Raw genomic sequence first — 27,942 nt, forward strand, 5'->3', positions numbered from 1 at the left:
ATGACAAAGAATTTTTTCCCCAAGAAAATATTGCACAACTAACACAAAAAGATGGATATTTTCTTTATGACATGCTCATGTTCTTTTCATTTTTTTAAACGATCAGTAGAGACTTTTATTTGAAAATCTTTTTCCCTACAACACTCCCCCTCTGACAGACATGCATCTCGTGATGTGGAAAGATCACACTAAAGAATGTAATAATCTCATCAATTCAGAGACTAAAACAGAGCTAGAAATGAAGTTACACTTCCCTCTAGGCCCATTTTTTAACTATAAATTTAAGCAAATGCGTATTTTGGCACAAACGTTAGAGGTGACCCTTATCACACCTGCCTAATGCTATTAAGCCTAAATATTACTGCCCTTTTTTACTGACTTTGGCGACCATCTTATACAAATAAAACCTATTGCAGATATTTGCAATGTGTCTAATAATTAGCTCCACCAAGGAGGTCATGTTTCCACCTTTGTCCGTTTTTTAGCAAGATTACACAAAAACTACTGAATGGATTCCCACCAAATTGAGATGGAGGATGGACCTTGGCCCAGAATAGATCCCATTAATATTTGGTGTGGATCCAGGAATTTTTTTTTTTCTCACTTTCTTTAGCATCGCAAGACAGGGCGTTTATAGACATTTTCATTAATTTCTCATGACATAATGCATGGATCTTGATGAAATAAATCAGGTGTATTTAGGTGGTTGGTATCTATGAGTGAGTACAATTTGATGCAGATAAAGGGGACTGTTGGGCCTTGGCAGAGGTATGCGCTCTACTGACAGTCATTCTAATTTGGCCCTGCTCTGTGTCTTCAGTTTAACACAAGCCTGACTGCCTGAAAGAAAAAAAAAATTAGCTGTTCAGATTTCAGTGTCAGATTTCAATAGCTTCATCCTTCATTGGAGTTCTGACTTCAAAGATTCAGTGACAATGATTTCAGCTTAACTGTTTACTTTTTGTGGTTGTAGCTGTTGAGCTAAACAGTACTACAGCTTCACTCCACACCTGATATTACACTTAAAACACAGTGGAGACAGGTGTAAACACATCTGTCAAAGTCACCCACGTCTCTTTACAACATTTACATATGACTGATATGTATTTACATGACTTCTGAAGAGAGTATGAAATGGCATAGGTGAAATATACAAAAATATTTCCTGTACCTTTGCTTACATGTTTAGTGTGGTCTTTAAGAGCAGGGACAGCTCCCCCATCTTCCAACTACACACTCACTTCACAGAAGTGACAGCAGGTGACGAATCACTTCATGCCAGAGTTGTTCAATCCAGGCATTAGCGACTTATTTTGAGCCCGTGTCACCATATGTAGATATTTCACTAAGTACAGGATATGTCAGTCAAAGCTATTCTGCACACCCCTCCCGACTACACAGCAATATTCAAATTCAGCCATCAGTCTCCCAAATAAAGCAGGTAAGTTGAAAACCATGTTGACAGGGTATGAAGATTGTATATCACAAACAATGACAATAATGTTAAAATTCATATTTGAATAGATAAACAACAAAATTTACATATAAATTAATCCATGTAGCAGGGTTAACATTTCTTCTTCCTTCAAAGTCCCAGGAAACCATGTGGAAAAGACTGCAGTTCACCTCATCTATATTTACTCCTCGACAATCCAAAGTTTTTAACAGTGACACACCTTTCACAACAGTGAAACGTGTGAACTCTTAGTAGTGCTCCTAAGTGATGCATATATCTAAGCCTCAGTTCCAGCAAAGATAGATTGAGATAGTAACAAAAGGAATGGCAGAGAGCGAACACAAAAAGACCCTCCTACCCTCCACCATGTTGAGTCATTTAATAAAACCCTAAAAGCAAAAGCAGTATAATAAAGTGGTAACTGTTTCACTGAAGTTTTGTACAGCAATGGATTTCAGTGCCCAGTAGTACCTGTGCGCTCTGGGAGAAAAATGACTTTTATCTCCAGAGTGTGGTTTTCAAGTATTACTGCTGCTTCTTTTGAAAACTGCACCTCGACAATTCCTCTTCTCTCACTTTACCGATCGTTTATCATGTCTACAAGCTTCTTCTAGCTAAAGCAGCATTTATTTGCATGATGATTACCAAAGCTCAGCTCTTTGGCCCTACATGCATTGCAAGGTGCCGCTGACTACCAAACGGAGCAAATCTGAGGGCATCCTTGGAAAATGCAGCCAATGCTTATTGCACCAACTCTAGTGGCAGCATTGTGTAGTGCAGCGTGATTGTATCTCTCTCCCTCTCTCTCTCTCTCTCTCTCTCTCTATGACCAGGGCTGATTTTAGTCTTCTCTCCAAAATCAAAGTTTACTAATCTCAAATGAAACAACTGTGCCCCTTCAACAGATTGCATTTAAATCCCAGATATAACTCAGGGTAAGTAGGGAGGGGACATCTCATTTGAGGCGTTGGGTAACATTGGCTAAAGCCACAGCAAAGGCCTGCACAGCAGAGAAGGGATACTGGAAGTCCAGGATGTAGGCATTGCCATCGATCCTGCCGAACTGCATCACCTGTGAAGAAAAACAAACAAAAACAAAAAAGTTAATACAGACTGTAGCCAAGACGGTACCATCCTTAACATCATGTCCTAGTGCCCACAATATTTGAGTACTGTAGTAATCACTTTAATATGAGGGGACCATGCAGTGAGTATTATGTCCTCTTACCTGTCTGCCCTCCAGTTCAATCTGAAAGTTCTTGGCAGACTCCTGTGTGACACGCCCACCAAAGTCCAGCTGGTAGACCTGCGTGGCTTCATTCCACAGTGGCTGCTTGTTTGCCATGACATAGACAAACCCCTGGCTGCCCAGCCCTCGGTCCTCCTTCTCGTTGGCCTTTCGACACTTGATCTCGTCCAGTTCACTGGCAGCCCTCAGGTTCCTCTTACTCTTCCAGCCCTTCTTACCGCTCTGGCACTGATTGAGCAGCTCATCCCCGCTGATGAACAGCTCTGGCTCACTTTCTGAACTGTCTTGGAACTCACTGTTGGCAGTGGCCTTACTCAGCTTCTTGGCCTTCAACTGCTGCTCTTTCTGTCCCTTCAGCTTTTTCTTGTCCCTTCCTCCCAGCCGCGGACTGGAGATGAGTGAATTGAAATCACCCAAAGCTCTGCCCTCTTTTTTCGACTTGCTCCCTTCAGCCAAAGGTGGCACATTCGTCTCCTCAGCACGCCCATCAACCCGCTTGCGATTCTTCTTGCTAAACTTCTCAGACCGCTGTGGCACTGGGCTCTCAGTCAGGGAGAGCACCTCCTGAAAACCTTCTCCAGCCTCCCCCATAGCTTCTTGTAATCCTACATGGCTCTGCAGCTCTGCTGGTGGTGGTGGAGGTGGTGGTGGAGGAGGCGGAGGAGGAGGCGAGAGGGCATTTTTGTCTATTGCCATGTGGGAGGCTTTGGGTGGTAGTGGCACTGCAGGACTGGGCATAGGTGGGCAAGAGTTATACGTACCCCAAGGAGTGTGAAGGGCAATGGGGGGAATGGGAAGCCCGGCACAAGCACTTCCCCCTGGATACATGGGAGGGAGAGGGCAGCAGGCCAGGTTTGCCAGATTTGCAGGGTAACCTGGTGGTAAGACAAGGGTTGCATCTTGCTGTGAGAAGGGTACTGGCGCCACCATCTCCTTTGGGGAGGAGCAGGGGCGTGGGGAACTTGGGATGGGCTGGAGCTGGGCTCCAGGATAGGCAGTTGCTGGAGGGTACTGGAGAGAGATTTGGTAGCCTGCAGCTGCTGCAGCAGCCTGAAATGATGCAGCACTGGGGCTGGTGGGGGACTTTGGAGAAAGAACAAAAGGCAGCCTGGACACATCCAAGTGCTGAGCTGGGCTAAGAATAAGTGGGGGTGGTTTGTGGGGTCCAGGGAGGCCAGTGGGATTCAGCGTTGCTGTCCGTTCCTGAGGAACCCACACTTCCTCAGTGGCAGCTGGGTCCCACTGATAGGGAGGTGGGCGTTTCACAACCAGCCCTGATGCATCATTTCCTCCTAGCGCCAGATGCCTCAGTGACTGGTTCAGTGTTTCATCCTCAGTAAACGCTGAATTAACATAATCAGCCCTGTCTCTGTTTCCTCCTCCTGTTGCATTACCAGATCCTTCAAGAGCGCTCAGCAGGTTGTAAGAGGACTGGGAGGCCAAAGGAGTAGTGCTGTTGGAATGAACGATAACTGTGCTGTGTGGGGCCCCAGTCCCTGGAGGGAAATCCTGCCTGATAATAGTTCCTCCTGCTATTCCATTAGCGCTCCCTGGGGCAGTGCCTCCAATACTGGATCCACTGCTACACTGACTACAGGTGTATAAGGCTGTTGGCACCCTCTGCTGGAACGACGCTGCTAGTGCACTACTGTTTTTAGCCTTAGGAGGCAGTGGTCTGGGTGGTTCCAGCATTTGGGAAACTTTGAGAGCGGCCTCTCGGCTATTTCTCCTGAGAGTGGCATGGATGAGACTGCTGTCAATCCTCTGTCCAGGGTTCCTGCCAACAGCAATGTTCTGATTGGCTGGGTCTGGGTATGGGGGCGGGTCTCCACTAGGTATGGAATAGCGAGGTGCAGTGAGTCTGTTGAGAGTGGCAGAGGTGTAGGGCAGCTGGATCTTCTTGTCAGCTGAGGAGGAGGAGGATGAGGAAGAGGTGACCCTGAGAGTGGCAGAGCTGCCAGGTCCCTGGAGTGTATAGACATTCTGATTGCAGACAAGGCGTGTTCGAGGGCGACATACTTCCTCCACATTCCCACTGCTGTCAAATGTCGTTATCCTCTCATATCCCAGTGGTGTGGGATACTGCGCTTGTTGCTGACCTGAAGGATAAAGTGGGAACTCTCCCTTCTTCATACAAAGGTCACCAGGGGGAGGAGTCCCACTGGTGCCTCCTCCTGTTCCAGCTGCAGCACTGGAGGCTGCACTAGAGGCTGATGCTGAGGCGGCGGCTGCTGCTGCAGCAGCCACAGCAGCAGCAACTGTTCCGGGGTAGGGGGGCGGAGGGTTCATCTTGCTGAGCTCTAGAGGGGCACTGAACACCACTGTATCACCCTCAGCCAGCTGTGGAGTTGACCGAGTGGTTTTGATTTTCAGTAGGTGCTCGTGTTCGCCCCCCACTGCTCTCTCAACCACTAAATCAGCAGGTGGATGAGGGATCTGAATCTGCAGTGTTCCCGGCTGGAGCTGGTGCACAGCTGCACCTGAAGTCTGTCCTGATGACATGGAGGGAACAGGGATTTGAATTTGTAGCTGCTGCTGAAGTTGATGGTGGTGCTGTTGTTGTTGCATCTGATGCTGATGCTGCTGCTGCTGCGACTGCTGTTGATGAATTTGCTGCTGTTGCTGCAGGTGCTGTTGAATCTGTTGATGCTGCTGCTGTAGTTGATGCTGCTGCTGTAGTTGATGCTGCTGCTGTATGTGCTGTTGGAGCTGATGTTGATGCTGCTGCTGCTGTATGTGTTGGAGCTGCTGCTGAATGTGCTGCTGCTGAAGCTGCTGCTGCTGCTGTTGTAAATGTTGGTGCTGGAGCATCTGCTGCTGCTGTTGGAGTTGCTGCTGCTGCTGCTGAAGCTGTTGTTGGTGGTGCTGAATTTGTTGTTGGTGTTGCAGTTGTTGTTGTTGGTGGTGGTGCTGTTGCTGCTGCTGCTGCTGCTGTTGTTGTTGTTGTTGTTGTTGTTGTTGTTGTTGTTGTTGTTGTTGATGGTGACTTTGTTGTTGTTGCTGTTGTTGTGAAGGATGATGAGAAGGTGGAGGTCCCACCATTAGGCGACCCATTTCTAGTCCCCCAAAGATGACTTGACCAGGACTGGAGTACCTGGAGGGGACCGTGTACTGGGCTGTCAGGATGGTGTCCTGGCTTTGGTCTGACCCACCGGCAGCAGCCCCAGCAGGGTTTGCTGTGGGATTTGTTAGGACATCCAGCTGAACATTTTGATTGGCTAGTAGTGACTGGACTAAACCAATGCTTTGGGCAGGGGACATGGCCTGGGCGGGGCTGTGGATGGGAGCAATAGGGATGTTGACAGTGCAGGGCGGGTTGTCGTCAGAGCCACCAGCAGGGCCCGTGACAGGCAGGTCATCTTCATCTTCACTGAAGACATTTGGGCTAAAAACAGGCAGGTTGATATAGTCCATGGAGATCTTGCGCACCTCTGGCAGGTAGATGGTCATCTGTCGGGGCTGCAGGTGGAGGAGGCTTGTCTTGTAGATGACTGAGGGAAGAGGAACAGGGTAGGAATGAGGAATTTATTTATTCATTGAGGGCTTAACGCTAAAGGCTAAGTTGTTGATTGGTTACCTGCACCAAGATTGGTTGGCAAGAATGTGGCCAGCCCAACAATCTTGAACTTTGTTCCCCAGATATTGGATGTGACCTGAGCAAGGTAATTTTGCTGCGAGACATGAACAAAGAGAATAATATTAATCACCAAGGAATCATAAGAAAAAAACAACAGAAAAAAATAAAAGAAATGTGATGTCAAAAATCTTTGACAAAGAGGGACTCTTCCAGAAAACCTGACCACCTGTCATTAGTCTGATTGGAAAGCTCTAGTGAATTTATTAGTTCTGTTGTATTTCTATACCACTTTTCAATATCATACATATCAAATAAACAAAGGTTTAAAAGAAAAAAAGATCAATGTGTTAGCTTATCATCAGAAATAACGTTGCCCACACCCCTGAACACACGACTGACCTAACCCATCCATCAAACAACAGTGAAGCTAGGGCATGAACCCTCACAGCCTTCAAACCCTCCAACACTGCCAAGTGTGTTCACTTTAATTATTATTTTTACTAAGCACCGCTGACCCAAAGAAATTCCTAAAAAATTATGAATTAGCTTTGAATAATTGGACTTTTACCTGAGTGATGTCATCAAGAGGAAATTCCCTCCGTGTTAGACTGGGGGACCCAATCGAGGGTTTACGTATAGGTAACCGTGGTGACCTGGAGATCTCTTGTGTAGCACGGGACAGTTTGGGTGATTTCCTGGGATCAATGTTGATCCTGTTGGTAAAGGGACAAACTAAGTCTCTACAGAGAAGGTAGCAAATAAAAGAAGAAGGTTTAGGCATGCATTGAACCAAAAGCAACCAAAGAACATTTCATTAGAATTAGAAACATATGCCAAGGGTTAATGTAAGAAGGAAGGTTAAGGGACTACAGGGATGTCACAGTAATTATGAAATTAATTCCAGCGATACAATGAAGAATAGGAGTAAATTATAATGCAGTGTATTTGGCAGAAATATTAATCAATTCATTTTAATTTGTCTGAGACATTCGAATGCATGCTTTGGTTCTTTGCCGCCACAGATGCATCTAAACTAACACTGAATAATTGGGAGAAATTGAATGTTTAAAAATGAAACTAAATTTGCAAAAAAAGGTTTCTTGCTTTAGATTAATTACGCAATATGTAAACTAAACCACCTTCACTTGATTTATCTAATATTGTGTGGAGAAAACCAAACAGCTGCTTGTCCATTTCACATGGACCGTTGACTGCTGATGGGACCAAGTGTCACACACTTAAAACATGAAATATTAGTAAAAGAGGTAATAATGCTGCTTTAGACACTGGTCAGATATCTGGTTACCTGGGCAGTTTGGGGGATTTGCTGCCTCTGGATATCTTTGGAGATTTCTTGCCAACCCAGTCATCACTCAGCTCAATGTCACTGGAGTCGGAGCAGTTACAGCTGTCAATCATTGCAGATATCAGACTGTTGCCGTATATTTCATCTGTTGAGAGAAAATAAAAAGGAGGATGGAAAGAGTGAAGTCAATTTTAATAAAATGGATTGTAAATGTGTAGTTCTTGAGATAAACTTTAAAAATAAACACAGCTTATATGTGGTATTTTTTGTTCTGTTATTTACAATGATGTGGGAAACCCCGGCAACCTTGATGTTCAACATAACAATTTAATTCTAGTTAAGATGTTTATAATCCTGCTGTTTCAAAGGGTTGAAACTTTTGAGCGAAATCAAAGAAAAATTTAAGATACACCACAGGAAATATAGTTTTAACAACCTCAAGGCAAAACCTTCGTAATTTTTTTTACAAAAAAGATGGCTGCTGCAATGTTGCATTGTTTCTACGGATAAGCATCTAGACCCATTCAATCCAAACCATTGTCTCAGTGGTTTAAATTCTGGTCTTTTTCATTATGCATGTGGAGTCTTTGAACCACTGCTGCTCCAGTTTAGGTCAAGCTAATTTATTTGATGGACATTAAAGTGTGGATGGGCTGGAACCATTTCATGGCTGGCTCCATTTATCACTGTGTGGGGAGGGTGCGGGTTGATTTATGAGGAACCCAGGGGCCATCACAGCCCCCATTAAGCAGCTTTTAATTAACATGGGCCCAGTCTGCCTTATGTGACTAAAACATACTCGCTCTCTGAGTGCCAGCTCGAGAAACTCAAATAACTGGAAAAGTACTGTGCCAGACAAATACATTTAGCAGCTCCATTGGAATCTTTACAAACAGTAAACCATATGTATGTTATGATTAAAACAGTCATTTGTTTATTTTACAGCCATCCAAAATCCAGGTCAGTTACACACAGGGCAGTAAAAGCACACTGAAAGAATTACGAGTTACAAATCAGAGCTGCAACAATAGATTGATTAGTTGTCAACTATTAAATAAATCGTCGACCATTCTGATAATTGATTAACTGGTTTAAGTGATAGTCTAAAAAAAAAAAAATAAAGTCAAAATTCTCTGATTCAAGCTTCTTAAATGTGAAGATTTTCTGGTTTCTTTACTCCTCGATGACAGATCAAAACATTTGAGGATTCCATCTTTAGCTTTGTGAAACACTGACTGACATTTTCACTGTTTTCTGACATTCTAGAGACCAAACATCTAATCAGTTAATCGAAAAATTATCAATTATAGATTAATCGACAATGAAAATCATCGTTAGTTGAAGCCCTATTATGAACCAGAATCCACTGTATTGTTATCAAAATTAAAATGTATTTAAATGGAAATAATAACAAAAATAAGGTTTCAAAAACATGTACATGTTGTATTGCCAATATGAAGAAGGCTAAGTTTTACCTGTTTTCCCATCTGTCTTGGGGTCCATGATGACAAACTCTGGACGCAGTTTACTTATTCGTCGGCCTTTGAGGATCGGCACCAGACCTCCTAGGTACTCCAGGTACAGAGTGTAGCAAGGCCCCCCAACCTCAGGGTTGTCCTCCGTACGCTTCATGGTACAGTGCAGACGCTCATTTCCAGCTGTTGGGTAGCTCACAAAATCACGCATGTTGTTGGGATCTGGGATGGGAGGCTGAAAGACAAAACATGAGGGTGTAGTGTAGTTCAAAAATCATGTCACGGCTAACATAAAGTACATTTCCAAGAGGCGCTTCACATTTATTTTTATGGTTTTAATAGATCTAGCAACTCTTGTCCCATGTTACCTTGATGGTGGGGACGAAAGCAGTGGTGACGTAAGAACAGAGGCGGGAAGGCATGGTGAGCTTGGCAACATCTTTTTCCTCCTTCACTGCTGTGGCGATGCCTTGCTGGCAGAGGAGCTGCAGGTTGGCAACGCGGTGCTCCACCCGCACAACGTAGAGCGCTGGGCCACAGGCCAAGAACAGACGAGAGTCACGGTGACCCCAGCACAGCGTGGTGATGGGGCGCTGCAGGGTAATGGAGATGACACATTAGATAGAGGATAGGACTGTTTTGTCACTTTTACCACATACTACTCTACATCCTTTCAAAAGATTCTGCATGAAAATGAATGTTAAGGTTTCTGACTGTTGTGCCACAGTCATATTCAAAACATTTTTTGGAAGGTCTGACACAGTTTAACATATTTAATGCTAGAAAGTACAAACAACTGGTGGTTGATCTATTTCAACTGACGGACAGGGTTAGTCTATTCCAAAGACAATTTCATATAAACAAGTTTCAAAACATGGAAACATGTAACCTCAGCTTGAACTGTTAAATTGTATGGGGGAATTTACCATTTCACCTATTTTCAGTCATTGTTATATTGTCAAGAAAAGAAGTATACAGGACCTTAGGACATTAATTACCATGAGACCCTTTAATCAATCACCTACCAACACCTACCCTGTATATAAATGACATGACTTCTATTTTCCTGCATGCTCTGATGTAGGCAACTAGGCCTAGAATAAATTGGTGAAATTGGATTTGGATTTGGATTCGTGTGTGTGCTACCTTTGTACCTTTGGGTTTTCAGCAGTTGGAATATATGACTTTGGTTTGCACCACAAAATAAAATCACCGGAAACGTGTATCCTTTCAAATGAAATACAATTGATATAATTCTTTCTAAATTGTCCTAAATCTAGGATAACTAAACATACACATGGTAGACAACAGTGTAAACAGCAGCAGTAGAGTTTATATCTATAAACAACATTTTATATTTCTAAGTATCACTTTATAAAGAGCCTAATTGAGGTATTTTTCCTTAGAGACAGCCACTTGGCAGGATTTCCTACAACTAGTGACGTCTTAGGTCTCCAAATAAATATTGAGGGAAAGTCCAATCATTCAGGAAGGGAAAAAAATACAATAAATGCAAGTTTAAGTACACAAACTATAAACACATGACATTATTGGGCCCTGTTAAAGTTGCTCACCTGTGCTGGCGTGTCCAGTGTGTAGATGTGTTCACCCCGAACGTTGTAGAACTTGACAATGGCGTTCCTGGTGGGGGGAGGACAGGAGGGGTCAGGGGAGAGGAGGGTCCTCTCCATCCCTGCCACTGCAAGGAGGTCCCCCTGTGAGCACCACTGGACCACCACATCTATAGCACAAGTCACAAGAGAGAACATGGCAGTAATGTTATATGAATTAAAATAGCAGCCGATTTTGACAAAATATAGAAAACACAAAATTCCATGACATATGATTTGTAAATAGGTATAAACAGGTGATTGAGATAAGCAATAAAACAAGGAAAGAGACAAAGTTGGTCACCCACACACCTTTCAGACCGGTACGGATGAGGGTGGGAGAGAGGTCATCGTAGTTGTTCATCAGACTGATGTCTCCAGAGGTGAAGCTGACTGTCAGCAGTGGTTTCTGGCTGTGCACTGAGAAGAGACAAAGGACAACACAAACAAATAAGACAGGCAGTGTGACCCCTAGATTCCACCGGGACCGGTCGCCAGAGCTGATCACGGCCGTTCTAGTAAACGCTCATATTTCAACCAGCAGAGCCACGGCACGCCTCAACAGCGACCCAGTAGCAGCTCTCCGCTCTGGTACGCGGAGAATACGCGTTGAATCTATTTTGACGGAGGTGGACCGCAGTCGCGTCAAGCTGAACAAAGCAGATCATGTGGGGCAGGAAGTCACACACAGGATCAGCATAGTGCATCCGGTCAATTTTCAAAATAAAACACCCTGTACTGTTTCGGGATCATGTTTCACTTCACTACATCGACATTTCTTCATAGAAGGATTTAAGTACGTAGCCTACTCACCCATGGTAGAAGCACAAAAATCAAGGAGAACATGATGAAATAAGCAAAACTCAGGAGGTCTACTGTATCAGCCAGCAGCACGCTCCGCTTCTCTAAGACTCTCAGTGGAATATGAGGTCGCGCGGAGGATGGCGCAAAATAGCGTCGCACACATAACGTCATAGACATGCGCTCGATGGACACCAGGGGTGAGGGTGAAGCAATGATGTGAGAGACCGTTTAAAGGACATGGTATCAACTGCAAACTGTTGAGCTATGAACCAAATTATAACTCCAATGTTTCAACATTTAAGGAATTTGGTAGTGGATGTCAATCAATGTCCGACCAGGGATGGCCTTTGATGGCCATATTCTTGTCCTTTCCAATAAGTCAAGAAATGACGTGTCATTCCAGCAACCTAAAGAGGATGAGATGAGTGGGTCATTAAAGACTATACTTTCTCATTCGTAACACTGCGTTTACTGTAGATAGTTGGGGGCACTAATGAGAGCGGCAACGACAAGATCCACTTCTTTGGCAGCTGTAACTCATTTTTCAGTGGGTTTCCACTGTGTCCTATTCAAGAGAACACATAATTGCCCCAACACACTCAGCACATCTCATTGCTGCATTTTTAGCTGCAAATAAGTGGCATTCTCAGTCAAGCCGCTATAAATAAAACACCCTCAGACAACTACCCATACATTTTCCATTAAAACATCCTTGAGTCCGTCCTTTCCCAGAGTCCTGTAATGACCCAAATACCAACACATATTAAATATCCACCTCTTCTTCTGACTTTCAGGCCCCAACAGGTACTTCTTCCCTATAGTAACCAGCTAAGAATGCGTGTTGCATTAAAACAGATATATGATGCTACTGTGAAAGCCATGTGTTGTGCTGTGCAGTGCAGTGATAATGGGTCATCATCATATATCATGACAGAGAGATCTGGCAGAAAGGGGAAGAGGCGGCCTGGTGTCTCGGTCAGGTTGTCGACTTGAGAGATAATTTCTATCGGGGCCAATCAATTACTATTGACCAGTTTAATTAGTGAGTTAGAGCATAATCAGTGTTCCAGCTAAGGCAAGCACTTTTCAGCTTAACCACTTGGCCCACAGTGAAGGGAGGGGGAAAAAATAGCACAGCAGGAGGAGGACAGACCCTCACCAATACAGCCTTAGCAACTGGGACTAATTAAGCTCAGGAGAAAAGGAGGCAAAAAGACAGAACAGGAACCAATAAAAATGAGGCCGTTACGTGGGCTGGTGTACACAGTGAAAGAAGCAGCAGGGTGGAAAAGCTAACTACTTCTCTTGTGTGACTGTTCATGTCTCAGTGCACCAGATGCACACTGGCTAGCTATGCACTGTCAATGGACAGTGAACTCACCAGATATGCTCTCAGGCTCACTGTTGACTGCTCTTGATTACTACCATTGTATATATCTGTAGGCTGTCGGCACAGGAAAAGCTGAAGTGGCTTGAATCATTAGAGGATTAACGAAATTTTGTCTTGCAGCTGTTTGGGCCAGGGTTTTTTTTCCTTAATTTTTTTCCATAAGCTGTAGACTCGATAGCATGTAGTCAACTGTGGCATCACGCTCAAGCCCATTTTTACAATATGCTCAATAGGCTGTGACTGTCCATGTGCTGCGAGTGTGCTGCACATAAAGAGTTTAGTGACGTACACTCTTATACTGCGACAGATGCTGCTGTTATGACAACAGCTACTGCACCATTAAGAGCACACAGGCGGTCCAGCGGCAACGTCAGCCCGATGTCAGGAGAGAGCCCTTTCACTATGCTCCACCTTCACATTCTGTCATCCATCTTTCACTTCAGGCCCCAAGCCACTGTTCATTTGGTCACACTCTTTTTGTTTTAATGGTCTCTCCCTCAACGTCTACACAACTGGCAGAAGTGTGTTCTTTCATTTTCTGGAGGCATTTTTTCATCAGAAGTCTTATTACGTAGATATGTTTGGTTTTAGTGAAGTTTCTCCATGCATCTCCCATAGAGCGGTCACCACAGTCTGGCAACAGCAAGGATTCAGTGACGTAAAAGACCCTTCCTTCTTTTTTAAGTTCCCTGAAGAGAGGTAGGAAAGGGGTCATTGCCCTCCCATTCTCCGGCCCTGGCCCACATTCGCTTTAAGTTGCGGATCACTGTAACCTAGTTCCAATCATTCCACTCCATTTTACTGAAGCTGGCTTTTTTTTCTGTCCATCTCTGTCCGTGTAGTTGAGCTCAAAATGAAGACAGAGTACTGAGTACTTTAAATACATTAAATAATAATAATAAGTACATTAAATAATGTACATTAAATAAAGTAGTAATCACTATTAAGTAGTCATGGGTCAGAAAGTGAACATGTTCGTGAGTGTTCTGGCTGGTGTAATCCCATCTCAGGATGGTCTCTAGTTTTGTTTGCATTTAAATTTTAGAGGTCTGGCTGCTCATATTATCTACAAGCTTCTTGATCTGTTATAGTGTTTGTTAAATTAAGAAACCTGCAGTTGGTGTTTGGTGCCTCATTCAAGAACATGCCAAGTGTGATCTTATTTGGAATAAAAATACACCCTGGACTACTATACAGGGCAAAGCAGGTATCTCAAGATAGACAATGCAATACATAAGATAATGCAAAAGCAGAGGGTGTTAATGGCCGGCTCCAAGTGCAGCTCAGACGCACACGGCTGAGCATGTTTTGTGATCTGATCCACTGTTAATTTATCAATTACAATTTCTCTCTTTTTCCATCTCATTCGTAGATAATATGATCTGCATATTTAACTAATGACTTCACAGAGGACGCAGGCACAATTGATGTCCACCTGTACCCAGAGCTAAAATATTCATGAGAATACCAAGGGGACTCAGGAAACTAATGATAATATAGTGCAGACCTACCAGCCATAACTTGTGTTCCCACCTGGTGCCCCCAGTTGGAAATCTTTCCCCTTTTCAATTGGACTAAGAGCATGATGAAGAATTGATGGAGCAGTAAAAGATGGAGTTAGAAGCTCACAGATGGTCCAACATCTGCTTTCTTCTGCAAGGTAGTACCTACGGATAAACAGCTGGACTAATCTACATCTGCACTATACTGCCTACAGGCATGACTCCTTACTAGATAAACCTTCATTGTACTCCATTTCTACATCATGTCTACACTGGACATGGTTCAATTGTGAGCCTGAAGAAGCCATGAGGAGCTGTCTTTTCAAATTGAACCCTGAGCAGGTACCTTGCGGTGGGGAGTAGTCGTCAGAGTCTGTGTCGCTCTCACTGCTGTCCTCCACCAGGAAACTGGGATAGTTCCAGGACATGCTGACGATGCCATCCGACTCATGCAGCAGAATGTGGGCCAGCATGCGCCCATGGCAGTCCATCACTATCACTTGTCCATCTGCAGTACCAAACAACACCTAGAAAGATACAGGAAAATGTTATCAGGGAGAAGAGGAGGGAGAAAGAAAAAGCTGACAGAAACTTGACTTTAACACAAAGGCAGAAGAACAAAGAAAAGGCAGGCACACTACGATATAGAAAAGGAGATGACAGATAGAGAGCAACAGAAATGCATATCACAAGGAAAACATCTTAAAGAAGTAGACATAAATGGGATGAAAGCGATGAACAAAGACAGAGACGCATATACAATCTGAAAGTTTGATGATGTCCAACCCGAGCTGACAATCTAACAGTGTGAAAGCAAAAACATAGCCTAACAAAACCACAACGCATTCAAGACAGAGGATGCTTGCTGTCACTCACAGATGATCTCCCTAAGGGCCTGTCTCTGCCTTCTGAATGACAAGCCCACATACTAAAAGTGGCAAATGAAAACCTCAAACTTCTACATCCATCAGCATTCAAAGGCTGGTGCAGTGCTAGGCGGAAAATTGTACTCATCACAATTCTGTGGTGTGTGTGCGTGCGTGCGTCTGTGCGTTACCTGCTGGTCATCGGGCGTCCAGATACCACAGGTGATCTGGCTTTCCAGGTTGATCTCGGAGGACCAGTGTCTCTGCCCGCTGACTGATCCCACCAGGACAAAGCCATCACGGTAGGAGATAAGAGCTTGTGTGCCATCATGGGACCAGGTAAAGTCACTTACCTACAGGGCAACAGATACATCATGTAAACATCTAATGACAGGATGCTAATTTATTAAAGCAGCCTAAAGCCTCGCATGTTGATTTTGTAATGCAGAGCTGAAACAATTACTTGATTTATCAATAAGCTGATTAACATAAGATTAATCCATTTTCAAAATAGTTGCCAATTAGGCCATTAGTCACTTTTCAAGCTAAAATGGCAAACTTCCTCTCATTTCAAATGAATGTTTTTCTTTGTCATACGTGACAGAAAATAGATTATATTTTGGTTTTGGACTGCTGATTAGACAATACAATTTAATGAAGCCACCTTGGGGTATTATAATAGGCATGACCATAAATTTCAGGTATTTTATAGACAAAATGATTAAGTATCACACTAATCATTAACTGTATCCCTATAGTAAACATTATAAAATGCAACATCTGCCCAATTACCAGCAAGAATGAGACACTGGTCTTAATTAACAATGTTCAAGTGTTTTAGGTACAGGGTATGCTCACTAGCAGGAGTCTAATGATGGCAAAGTCATTTCAAAACACAGCCTCTAGGGGCCAGTAGTGAGACATTAACACTTGCACACTTGTCAATTCAAACACAGCCTCTTGTACTGTTGATGGCAAATGAGTCTGCCTCAGCTATAATGATGCTCTGCTAATGTCAGTATAACTTAATACGCTTGTACTTGAAATAAAACCTTAACCTTGAGGGAAAAGAGCAGAGGCACTTTTAGTTTTTAAATGTATAGACAATATGTTTAAAGAGAGAGGCTATTGTTTACTGTTTAGATAGTCATCTGCTCACTAAATTGATCACAAAAGATAAGATGCCGTCAGGATGCGTCAGACTCATCAGATGACATTGATTGACGGATAAGGTCTGCTCATTGTACGCTTGCTTTGGAGTTATTATTCAAATCAGCGTGTGCAATTTTAGGGAGATGTTCGAGACAAATGGCTCAGACAGTCACAATATGGTGGAAATGTGCAAGAAAAACTCTCCATACAGGTTCATGGTGTTTCTACCAGCTACTCATACACACTCCATTATTTCTGAGAATGTTTTTTTCAACTTCTGTGTCATGTAAAAAGTGATATCACAAAAGTAAAAATACAGTTCAGTTTCTGATTTAATTTGTGTGATGTATTTTACCTGCGCTCCACGGTCATTGACCAGCTCCACAGACCATCGACCCTCATACTGGATCCAAACAAAGATCCCTCCATCTGTATCACAGGTGGCCAGTTTCTGAAAGGGCTCATTCCACCGCACCAAGACCACCTTAAAGACAGAGGAATGGAAATAAAAGGAAGAAGGGGATGATTAGAGAGGCTGTCCTACATCCTTATGAGCACCAGTGTGTGACCCTGACTGTATTTTCAGTTAAATATGCAAATTAACTCGGTACAGATTGCTAAATTCTTTGAATGCCAAATTACACACAACACAGTGGCCTTCCCGTGACACAGCTTTGTCTCCTTAACTACAACAGATAACATGAGATGATCAAAAACACAGTGCCTTGGTCAGAGTGACCTTTATCAAGACTCTGAGCTCTTTGCCTGCACATTCACAGCAAGTTGCTCTTCACTGGAGCATTGGCTGAAATGCCTAAAACGCACAAAGTAAAATCCAAGATCCAACATTTCGATGAACTAAATTTAGCATCGAGCCAGATGAAAATACATCACAAAGTGGGTTAACCTCATTTTGAAAAACTCACAAAGGAGCTGCTAATATCCTATATATTACAGACAATAAGATTTAATTATTCCATCTCTTATCAGAGTGTTGTACAGCCATACCACACTTCTCTTCGATGGACATTTCCAGAGTGTTCTGTATGTTTTAATGCAAAAGGTTCCCATTTTAATCTTACAGAAAGTATTTATTTTTTCCGAATCTGAATGTCTGAATTTCTGAAGAGACACTGATGCATGAACACCCCTACAGAAAACAGTATCTTTTGGTTTAAAGATCGAACACAGAGTAAACTGTACAGCCTCTTATAACAGTGCCTCATAGATAAACGCTTTCTGCATTTACCCAGAGGTCAGTGGTTACAGAGATGGATCATGATTACCCTTACAAAACTAGATGCAGAGGAAGGTGTGGATCACTGACAGAGAGCAGTATAGATCAAACTATTCAGTGTCATCCATCTTAAAAGATCTCCATCAAGCCCCCTCCTCTGTCTGTGTCTCTATCTGTCTGGTCTTCTGTAGCGTGACTCAGCCTTTTCCCAGAGGAATAATCCTAAGCAGGGAGCAGCTCTGCTCTCGTCAAGTGAAGCACGTGGGCTATACACGCTCAAACACACACAACACAGGGCTGGTTTTAGCGGGGCTTACGCTCTCTGAGTGCAAGTCCAACAGATCAGTGGCTGAAAGTTGGATAAGCCAGCCAGTCTTTTCCTGTTTTTTCCCAAACAACATCATCCTTTCCACATGGTCCAGTACAACAGGTGTCATTAAAGTACACAGTTCTTGCTCCAGCAATATACGCTACAACATCCTCTTACGTCAATGCCACTTGATTGTGACAGCTACATTTACAAATCCATTTCAATATCACCTGTTTTAGAACAAGAGATGATTTTGTACGTACATAGTAACGCACAAACTTTAAAAGCACAGTGGTAGAAAACTGTTTTTTGAAACACATATCTTGCTTGTCAGTGGGATTTATTTCAGTTCCCTATAGAGTTGTAATGTTGAGGCCTCCACCTCACCTCAAATAAAGAGTGCCTCTGCCACAATCATAAAAAAAAAATCCAATTCAATATAACACCATTGGGTTGTTTAAACTCTCGGAGAAATATGTATCAGGAGCTATATCAGACAGTAAAAAGCTACATAAGTTTAGCTCAGCAGGTGAATGATTGAGTGATCACATCGTATTTTCGCCAACATTGTGCTGTGGTTCTCAGAGTTTTTATAAGCTTGGGAGAGGAGGAGACAAAAAGCTTATAAAATTCCCAATCGGTATAATGGGTGGGGAAAAATAAAAGATAAAAACAACATTACAGGTCAGATGTCAAGTTAGTTTAATAACCACCAGAAATTTGAGGTAGCTTTTGTTAAAGTTGGTATATCTTATAAGGTTACAGTATTTACCAGTGTTTCCCTAGGTCGGTGGAGGACTGCGTGTTTGGGATGGTTTTTTTTCCCCATTCTATGTTTTTCAATGAAAAATAACCAATTTTCACATCATTTTGGACCGTTATTATATCTGTGCACAAATGATGGAAAAGCTAATGCAGATAGTACATTAACAACCTACAAAAGCTTGACAATAAAACTTGCAAAAGAAGTCCACTTGGGACTAACTAGAACCATTCGATCTGCGAAAAATAATGTTGTTAGTTTTGATACTTTGCACATTGATTTTACATTTATTCGGCTTAGTTGGTGGTGATGCTGCCCAAATTGGCTTGGGAGCTGTGCCTAAGCTGGAAATTGGTCGGTAAAAACCCTGTAAACTAAGCAATTTTTAGTCTGCTGTAGGCGGGAAATGCTCCTATAAATAAAGCCCAAACAGGAGTAAAACAGAATCACTTGAAAATTTTCCAGCAGGAGATATTTCTATGCAATTACAGCACCAGTGCTGTGGTAACTGCTGTCACCAATCAAGTTTATTTTGCAGGTTTCCTCAACAATTCCTTATTTTCCTTGTGTATTGTTAACTGTCTGAAGTGATAAAAGACAGGGTTATCCCAGGTAAACTCACACAAAAATGTTTATATGAACACACCATGTTCAGCCCTCCAGCACAATGACTGTACAGTAGGATTCATTGCTCTCCTGACCCTGCCAGCGTAGCAATAAGGTGTCCCGTGAGCCAGATTTACCGTGTTTTCACTCCCACTCCCAGTGGTATAAATCCTTACGTTACTCTTTAGGTGTGTCTTAGCAGGAAAGGGGACACAACGAGACCAGGCCTGTTGCAGGTCTGCACCTAAGGTCTCTATGTCATCCTGATTGATTTAACCATATTCACACACCATTAAAAACAGCCCGCCATCTATCATTCAGATACAGCAGTCACCTGATGCAGCACTGCTCACTTGGCGCAAAGCTGACAAAGCTTCTGCAGCAGTATTGTCAAAGATAACAAATTTCCATGCTCAAGGATCTCATTGGGGGAATACAACTCTGTCTTGTTGCTCCACTGGTGCACTGTCTGCAACCTCTGGTGAGAAAAATGGATTTTCCGGATGGTATTATACAACCTAATTCAGCTCCAGCCAGTGCAGAAATGAGGCTTTAGATTAAGTAGGAGTTCCAGTTTGCATTATTCTAACATCATTCTTACACTGTACAGAGAAGGGCCAAAAGAAAAACAACAAAAAAGAAATTAGCATAGTGTTAACACATGCTGTGTCTTGCAAGCGTGCACACTTATCTGCAGCCTCATAGAGGTGAGAATAATCTGTGTATGTGTAAATTTAGCTCAGTCTGGAGATTAGTGTGAGCTGGTCAGGCATCCCGCGAGGGGGACAGCTGAGCACCTCGCTGTGACGCGGCGATCTGGGAGATCAGACATCACATGGAGACAGACAGGATAAGAGTGAGAAGCCACAGGACAGCAGAGGGCTGGAGGGATCATTGATAAGGAAGCCACGTGCACATATGCATACACATACAGACTTGATAAAATCTTCATTAATTAGCATGTGCTGCATGGTCAAAGACATGAAGTGACAAACTGAATCACTATGCAGTTGGCGATTTGTGCATACATGTTCAAAGACAAAAAAGTACCTAAAATTAACATTTTAAAAATTAGAGAGTTGTAGGACAACTGCAACATGGCTGAAGAAGTCTACAGCCACGTGTTTCCAGGCTTGTTTTCATCTCATTCAAACAAATGCCTGGTAAGAGGAGAGGAGACTCCCCGTTTCCGATCCCTTTAATTCGGTCTTTTGGCCAGTGCACCGCCATTGACAACTTCTGCCTGGGTGGTTGGCATCGTCTTCACTCCTGCAGTCAATGCCTTGCTGTTGTCATTGCAGCTCTGGCCTCTTGCTGGGACTTAGAGACTGGGAGCTAAGCTGACCCCAGCAACTTATCTGAGAAGACCAAATCAAATCAGGGGACAGCTTTAGGTTGCATTGGAGTCAGCAGAAGTGAGAGGACACTGTGACAGTGCAGTGTCACTGTGGTGCAGTCGTGAGCACATGGGTCCCTGGCAACACAGGCCCCTGGCGCCAAGGACTTTCTTTTTGCAAGAAGGCTATGAATAAGCAGGCTGAACTGGTAGACATTAACTCAGTGTTTCAAGTGCAGCTGAAGATCAATTCTTGCTTTATTCAAGTATTAAATAAAGCAAGAGTTTAAATAAGATTTGAAACAAAGCTCATAGTTGCAACAATAATTTTGTTTTAAGCTCAGTTCAGTTTGATATTAAATGGGCCACATGGGGAATTTCATATACATACAAAACAAAAAATTAAAAGAAAACCTCATAAGATTAGAGAAAGTAACATATAATGGGTATAATAAAAAGAAAAAGCAATTGTTGGTGGTAAGTGAGATGGGTAGACGCTCCCCTTTCCCTCTACGCTCTCCCTTGACTCTGGGTCTGACATGATATTAACTCAGACACAAAACTCAATTAAAGAAAAGCGCTGCGCTGTGCTGATACAAAAGCAAGGAAGCCAGAATGGGCAAAGCAGGGCCGGAGTGATTAGCAGCATGACAGAAAGGGCAATGGGACGAGACCTTTGGCGGGGGTAGAATCTGAAATGTTTACGAGTAGAGCAAGCATGTGATAAAACCTTAATCAATATCAATATCTGACAATAGCATTTACATTGGTTATTACTTGGTGTGAGGCAAAGCTCGACAAATAGCAAGTGGCTGCAAGCAAAGGGACAGCGGAAAGTCACACCTGACTTTAAATTAGATTCAATTCCAAAAAGATTAAGTGATATATTTATGCTAAAAGCTACAACATTAGTATTTTACTACTTATATTAAAATTTTATGTGACCCAACAACTAAGAGGTGTGGTTGCTCAGGCTTTAATGTATGCCACTTTGTACTGCTCACATTGTCAACATGTACATGGATATTTCTTAAAATTTAGCTTTTCTACATCTATTGGCCTATTGTACAGACCTAAATAGCATTTAAAGTCACTGAAAATGGGCCTTTTAGAAAACTCCTGCCAGGGGTGGATATTCAGAAACTTGGTTTTTCAAAAAACGAAGATTTTTTTAAATGATGATGCAGACAACCACGTTCAATTCCTGATTGTTTTATCATCAGTTACGACATGTCCTACCCTGATTCCCTCGACAACCAGCGGTTAAATTTGACATGGGTAACGAATTACTGTTACTGATGTTGCTGACCTTGCTGTCTATGCTAGCAGCTGTTGTGCAGTTAAAACAGCCCTACATGGAGCGCCACTTTTAATGAAGCTACCTGCTTCCAGACGCTTAATGTCATGATGCTTTTAATGATACTGATAACAGCAATATGATTTTCCAGGCTGCCCCTGAGTTGTAATAGGAGATTTTGGGAAAGAATTGTGACATGCATAAATAAATTTGTAGCATCACAAGGCAACTCGACTAATAACTTGTCATCAGTTTGTTATGTTGAAATTAACAGTTTTTGCCATTCCTTAGATGCATTTCTGGGCTGTAAAAATCTAACAAAATATGAATGCAATGTGTTGAGATTAATCAAACTGACAAGTATAAACATGTGTCAGTTTGTGTTAGGCAAATACTGAACCTATCTGAAACATTGAGAGCATTGAAAGAGGCACAGAGTACAAAAAGACATGCAAAGAAGAGCAATCTAGTGCTTAAATTTTTTGTCTTCACATCCGTTTGTTGTGTAGGCTGGAATGAGAAGCTTTTATCCTGCAAATAGCACAACTCTAAAACAATGTGCACCCAAGTGTGCAGATATGTCTGTCTGATCCAACAAACATTGCTCATCACAAAAAGAACCTGCACTGTACAGGCCACACTGTCCCTCTTGGAAAATTTCTAGCAAGCAGAAAAGTACACCTGAATCTGAGGAAGCAGGGGACCTGAGTGTTATGCAACATGTCCTCTCCAAGGATGGATTAGCACACTAAAGCCATCTCCACTAAGCACATTTGGTGAGACCATTTTAATGCAGTGAATGGGTCTTGTAATCTTCAATCCTGAGCAGGGCTTCTAATGCCAAGAGGTCAGATAAGAGGAGAGAAAAATAAGGAACTTAAGAGGAAGACGTGTAGAGGCACGGGTGAGGAGATCATGACAGAATGAAGAGGGGGATGGAGAGCTTTGGTTCAGAGGAAGGAAAGACAATATAATACGACCGGGGACAACAGATTAGTGTCTGGACACACGTGGTGATGGAAGCTGAGGTAGGTGACACTGAGGCAGAAATGCAGCATGGCCCATTAAAAGTGATGACTTTACTCCAACTTTCTTCAGCTTGTATTGCAGGAAAAAATTATGCAGCACTCTGCCTGTCTTGTAATCCATTATTATGGTCCCCATTAAGTCATCCAGTATCTCTTCCTCAATTGTTGCCTATTTAAAAGTGCTGTGCAGGTCTAAGATCAGTGCTGGTTCTTGCACAAACCCTCTATCAGAGCTATTAAATGATTTATTTATAAGGCTTCAGCAGGAAACCACTTTTGACGCACAAAAACGTCACACAGCACAAGCAAAAAAAATATCAGACAGAAGAACATGGTGGTGGGGTTATCTGAGAAAGAGATTCATTCCCTCTGATCTATCAGTATCAGCATTAGTAGACGAGTGCACAGAACCCATGAAGTTTGAAAGTCAAGAAGTTTTCAGAGGCCTGAAACAAGAGGCAAACAAAAACCACTCAAGTGATTTTAACAGGATCCAAAACCTTGAGTTTTACTTACAAGTTGGAGTTTTAATCACACTAATTGGCACAACTGAAACTCCTGTAGAGAGAACTTAAATGTTCGGTTCTATATTTGTGTCAAATAAACAGGCACTAAGCATCACCGCTATACTAGTACCCAAACAAGAACATATGATCAGACATAAATCAGTATGAGCAGATGAACATGTAGGCCACAGAAGCACAAAGAAGCTGCAATGTCAGTTCAACCTACATGGTGAAGTGGTAAACACGAGCTTGGTGTCCTGGGGTCACCCGTCTCTGTTGGATTAGGGCCTCAGACATTTGTCCCTGTGTGCCTTAACGAAGAGCCTGGATCTGGCCTCAAAGGGAAAACCAACAGTTGTGAATCCACCCATAACACTCATGGGACTGTTAGGTGTGTATAAACTGGGTGTATCTGATTTGCCGTGTTGATGTTGTTCCTAGAACATCATAATTAATGTTGCACCAGGTTAGGAAAATCAGCAACAGCAAGTTGTCATGGCTGTGTGGTTTAAGTAAAGGGCCTTTACTTGTACTCCATTTGGAACATACTATTATACTGTTCGCTTAATATTTTTACAACAATTATTATTAGTATTTTCCGTGTCTTTCCAGTTTTTGTCACTGTTTGGTTAGGCTTAGGAAAATATTGTTTGGCTTCCTATACACCCTCTCACAACTGTAAACAAGTGTCTTAAAGGATAACTTCTCCCATGGGCTTATTTCCCTGAGTCCAGAGCTATGGCATAACAAAAACATGAGTTATGAGTTGCAGTAATGGTCCTGGAGCAACAATATTTATGATGTTCCAGGACAACACCAACAAGACAATACCAGATTGCGCGTTTGAACTGTTCCAGCAGTCCAAATTTCTCATCCTTTCAGCTACAATAATTCGTAAACACAATGACATTGGCTGAGGACTATCAGGATGCATATTTTCAGTAAACAAAGTGAAAACACCCTCCCTTGAGACTACTACTTTCCCTCACAGCGCCCATGCTCAAAAAATAGCAGTTGTGCTGTACTTTCTGACTGCGAACAACCTTCTATAGCAAACATACACTGACAGACAAAAGATGTTGCAGCAATAAGAAATCACAAGAGGATATTTTCACTGGAAATAAAAGCACTTCCCTCACATAGTAAAGCATATATGTATGATTCGATTGTAAGACAAATATCACAGCTAGCAGTTGACAGGATTCTGACAGACAATTTGCCCAAAACCTGTGCTGCAGCAGCCAACATTTCCTTGTCAACATGTAGACAGTCACTGTCAAGCCATTCAAGGACGTTCAGCTCTCATGGAAAATGAATGGACTCCCAGTGACTAGCTGCTCAGTCAGTTCAGCATCTGAGCGCACTGTAATGGAAAAAAAGCACCTGATTGTCAAAAGAGGTGTTGATCTATTCTGATGCACGTCCCAGAGGGGTTACTCCGCATCATCACAAGTATAGTCAAATAAAAAGACGCAAAACTCATTGCTTTCATCTATTTTCAATTTGATTTAAGTGAGGTGCAACTGACAAGCCTCCTGCTAAAGTTCAGCAGCTCTGTTTGAATAACGATATAAAAATAGTATCAGGACACTGAAAGGCAGATTTTCTTTCAATACAACATTTTTTTAACTTGTCTGCTTGATTTATTTTTAGTCTAAAAAGACTGTTACTCAGGAAACATATTTGTCATGGTCATGGTGTGAGAAAACATTTCTTTCAGAACAAAACAGATTTAACATCAGTCATATCAACTCAATGATCAATCAGCTAGAATCAGTTTGAAACAGACACTAACAAAGTAGTCATGTTAAATCAACAAGATTAGTACAGAAATGATAAGTCGATTAACAGAAAACTAATCAGCACTTATTGATTGATCGTTTCAGTCATTTTTTTAAGTCACTTGCTCCAGCTACTCTAATGTATCGATTTGTTGCTTTTCTATGTTTTACGTCATTGTAAACTGAATATCTGTGGGTTCTGGACTGCTGGTTGGATAAAAACACTACGTTAAGATGCTCATATCATTTTAATGAGCAATCTGACATGACATTTAAAAAACTAAGTGATTAACTAAGTATTTCACCGATGGAAAGATGGTCCTTGCATTAAATTGGGCTGTCTCTGCAGTAGGAAGAAATAAACATCTTTAAATTGGTGCTTGATGACTGGAAAAAACATAGGAAAGGGGCTGTGGTATTCTACGGTAGCCCTAAAGGGCCATGCATTCATACATTTTATTTCCTCTGTTTTCCCGTGATAACGAGTTAATTTCATTTGTTTTCTCGAGATCTCGAGTTATTATCTCGAAATAACAATTGCCATTTTCCCGAGATAACGGGATAATTTTCTCGAGATAACGAAACTTTGTTTATTATCTGTAATAGCAAGGCATAATGCTATTTCAGCCTGTGTCAGGCCTTAATTGAAAAGATGTGTGACGCGGTGATCGATATGCTCCTGCTCCTCCCTCTGACATTGCTACACTGAATGATGTTTCCTGCAATGATGTAATATACTACACTATCGTTTTGTTTTCTGAAGATTTCAAATTAATTATATCTTTATCTCGGGAAAACGGCAGTTGTTATTTCGAGATAATAACTCGAGATCTCGAGAAAACAAATGAAATTAACTCGTTATCACGGGAAAACAGAGGAAATAAAATGTATGAATGCATGGCCCTTTAGGGCTTCCGTAGTATTCCCTTTTGCTCAAAGAGCAGAAAACTGACTACATACACTCCCACTGCTGGGTGACATACTACAAGTTGGGTGGTATTTGGTTTTGGCTTGGCCTCAGTTTTGAAAAAGTAAGGCAGTATAGTGACAGAATCTTGGTTTGTAGTTAATCAGCACTGCCCAGTTTTACATTTCATCGAAGTTTGGTAAGGTAACACTCAATGCAAGTGATCCAAACTCTCAACCAGACTAAACTCTGTGTTCACGAATGCACGCATACTACATGCTGAGATGCAATATGTAGTTGATAAAACAGCTCTAAAATCTGATAGATGACGCATTTTGTGTCATCTGTCAGATTTTTGCCATCAAAAAGTTTGGGGCTCTAGATGCAGGCAAAATGTAGAGACGTCTAACACTGTTCATTTGCCTATACTACCAACATTGTTGTGATACAAAGCTGGTTAAAAATCTGCAAACTTCCTGTTTAAGCAACAAGGAACAAAATGAATCTGCAAGCTAATTGATAAATGAATATCATTAGTAGCTGCAGCCGTGAGTAAGACTGATATTTTGATAGGACCATAATAAAGCAATAGAATTAATGTTGATATAGTGTAGCATAATAAAAACAAATCAAAATTGTGTTTATAGAAATGAAATATGATAGCATTATGCTGACTTGACAGTGTGCAATATGGGTTTGAGCATTTGTGCTTAGCAACCAAGCTCCATGAAAAACACAAAGCCGAGAATACAAAGTAGTTCACTCGTGACACAGAATGGAAAAAGATGGTTGCTGGAGACAGAACAAAAGGAGCGTGGCCCCACACACACACACACCTTGCTCCCTTTGAAGCTATTACCTTGTAATTATCCCTCACCCTGGCTGAAGGGGAATTAGACACAGAGATGAGGACGAACCATCATCAGAGATGTACTACAGGCCTTGAAACTTCAAAACCTTTTGATTATCGGAAGATCATGAGAGCCTTTAGATGAAAATAGGTGCTAGTGAAGGACAACAGCTGAGCTTCACCAAAACAAAAGATGTTTTTGTCCAAAATATTTGTAGTGCCCTGAGTGCCAACCTTTTCTATCATATGCTGGACTCAAGTGTAAATAAACCCCTTATCCAAGCAGAGGCAGTGCAACACTCTACCCGTCTACCCTCTTCTTCACAGATGTCTGACAGCTTAATATCTGCCCTTACTTTACTACATTGCCCGTATTGGGCCAAGTCCAAAAGACACATCAGTTCAGACGCTCGCTTACATTAAAATGATCACAGGACACTCTGGTCTATACATCAACAGGAATAATGGCCAAACTTAAGGATGCTGGCGTGAGTATTGATCTTGGCAGGCAGGACTGGACTCCTACAGGATGAGTTCATGTTGCATTTTTGTGTGTGTGTGAGCTCATTCATATTATGAATTGAGCCAATTCATGTGAAAGGACACTCGTCACCAACGATGACAATTGCTCAATGACGGTGCTGACGTTTTAAAAAGGACAGGACTGTCAGAGGACATGACTTCTTTTACAGCTGAGCACGCAGCTTATGACGACACGGAAAGGTTACCCAAATGTATTGACATAGCCCTTTCAAAAATTTAATTAAATAATGAAATAATTTTGCCTTAAGGAGAGTTTTTGCCTCTTCCAAAACATATTCTAACACCTGGACAGGACTGGAGAATATAAACCAAGCTGTGCCTTATTTCCTTGGTGTTGGACTGTATACTGCAAACAGCATTCTCTCCTCTCCTCAACAGAACTGGGATGGAA

At 42.2% G+C, this 27,942-nt stretch overlaps 1 protein-coding gene across 4 annotated transcripts in view; it reads right to left on the bottom strand.

The window, feature by feature from the left end:
• Nucleotides 1–939: 939 nt before the first annotated feature.
• The window catches only part of tulp4a (TUB like protein 4a), a 32,637-nt gene continuing 5,634 nt past the window's right edge, over nucleotides 940–27,942 (bottom strand). For 3 of the 4 annotated variants that reach the window (XM_084376726.1, XM_084376727.1, XM_084376728.1), the window contains exons 3-14: nucleotides 16,743–16,871; nucleotides 15,427–15,588; nucleotides 14,716–14,896; nucleotides 10,986–11,093; nucleotides 10,638–10,804; nucleotides 9,432–9,656; nucleotides 9,064–9,298; nucleotides 7,589–7,733; nucleotides 6,851–7,022; nucleotides 6,283–6,376; nucleotides 2,685–6,196; nucleotides 940–2,528 (exon numbers count right to left, since the gene is read on the bottom strand). In XM_084376726.1, the coding sequence (XP_084232852.1) occupies nucleotides 2,412–2,528; nucleotides 2,685–6,196; nucleotides 6,283–6,376; nucleotides 6,851–7,022; nucleotides 7,589–7,733; nucleotides 9,064–9,298; nucleotides 9,432–9,656; nucleotides 10,638–10,804; nucleotides 10,986–11,093; nucleotides 14,716–14,896; nucleotides 15,427–15,588; nucleotides 16,743–16,871 (5,247 nt within the window). In that variant the 3' untranslated portion in view covers nucleotides 940–2,411. The remainder of the gene's footprint in view (nucleotides 2,529–2,684; nucleotides 6,197–6,282; nucleotides 6,377–6,850; nucleotides 7,023–7,588; nucleotides 7,734–9,063; nucleotides 9,299–9,431; nucleotides 9,657–10,637; nucleotides 10,805–10,985; nucleotides 11,094–14,715; nucleotides 14,897–15,426; nucleotides 15,589–16,742; nucleotides 16,872–27,942) is intronic. The other variant, XM_084376729.1, reaches the window with a different exon arrangement.

Source organism: Pagrus pagrus (assembly GCF_965226575.1).
Source record: "Pagrus pagrus genome assembly, chromosome: 16".
NCBI lineage: Eukaryota > Metazoa > Chordata > Actinopteri > Spariformes > Sparidae > Pagrus > Pagrus pagrus.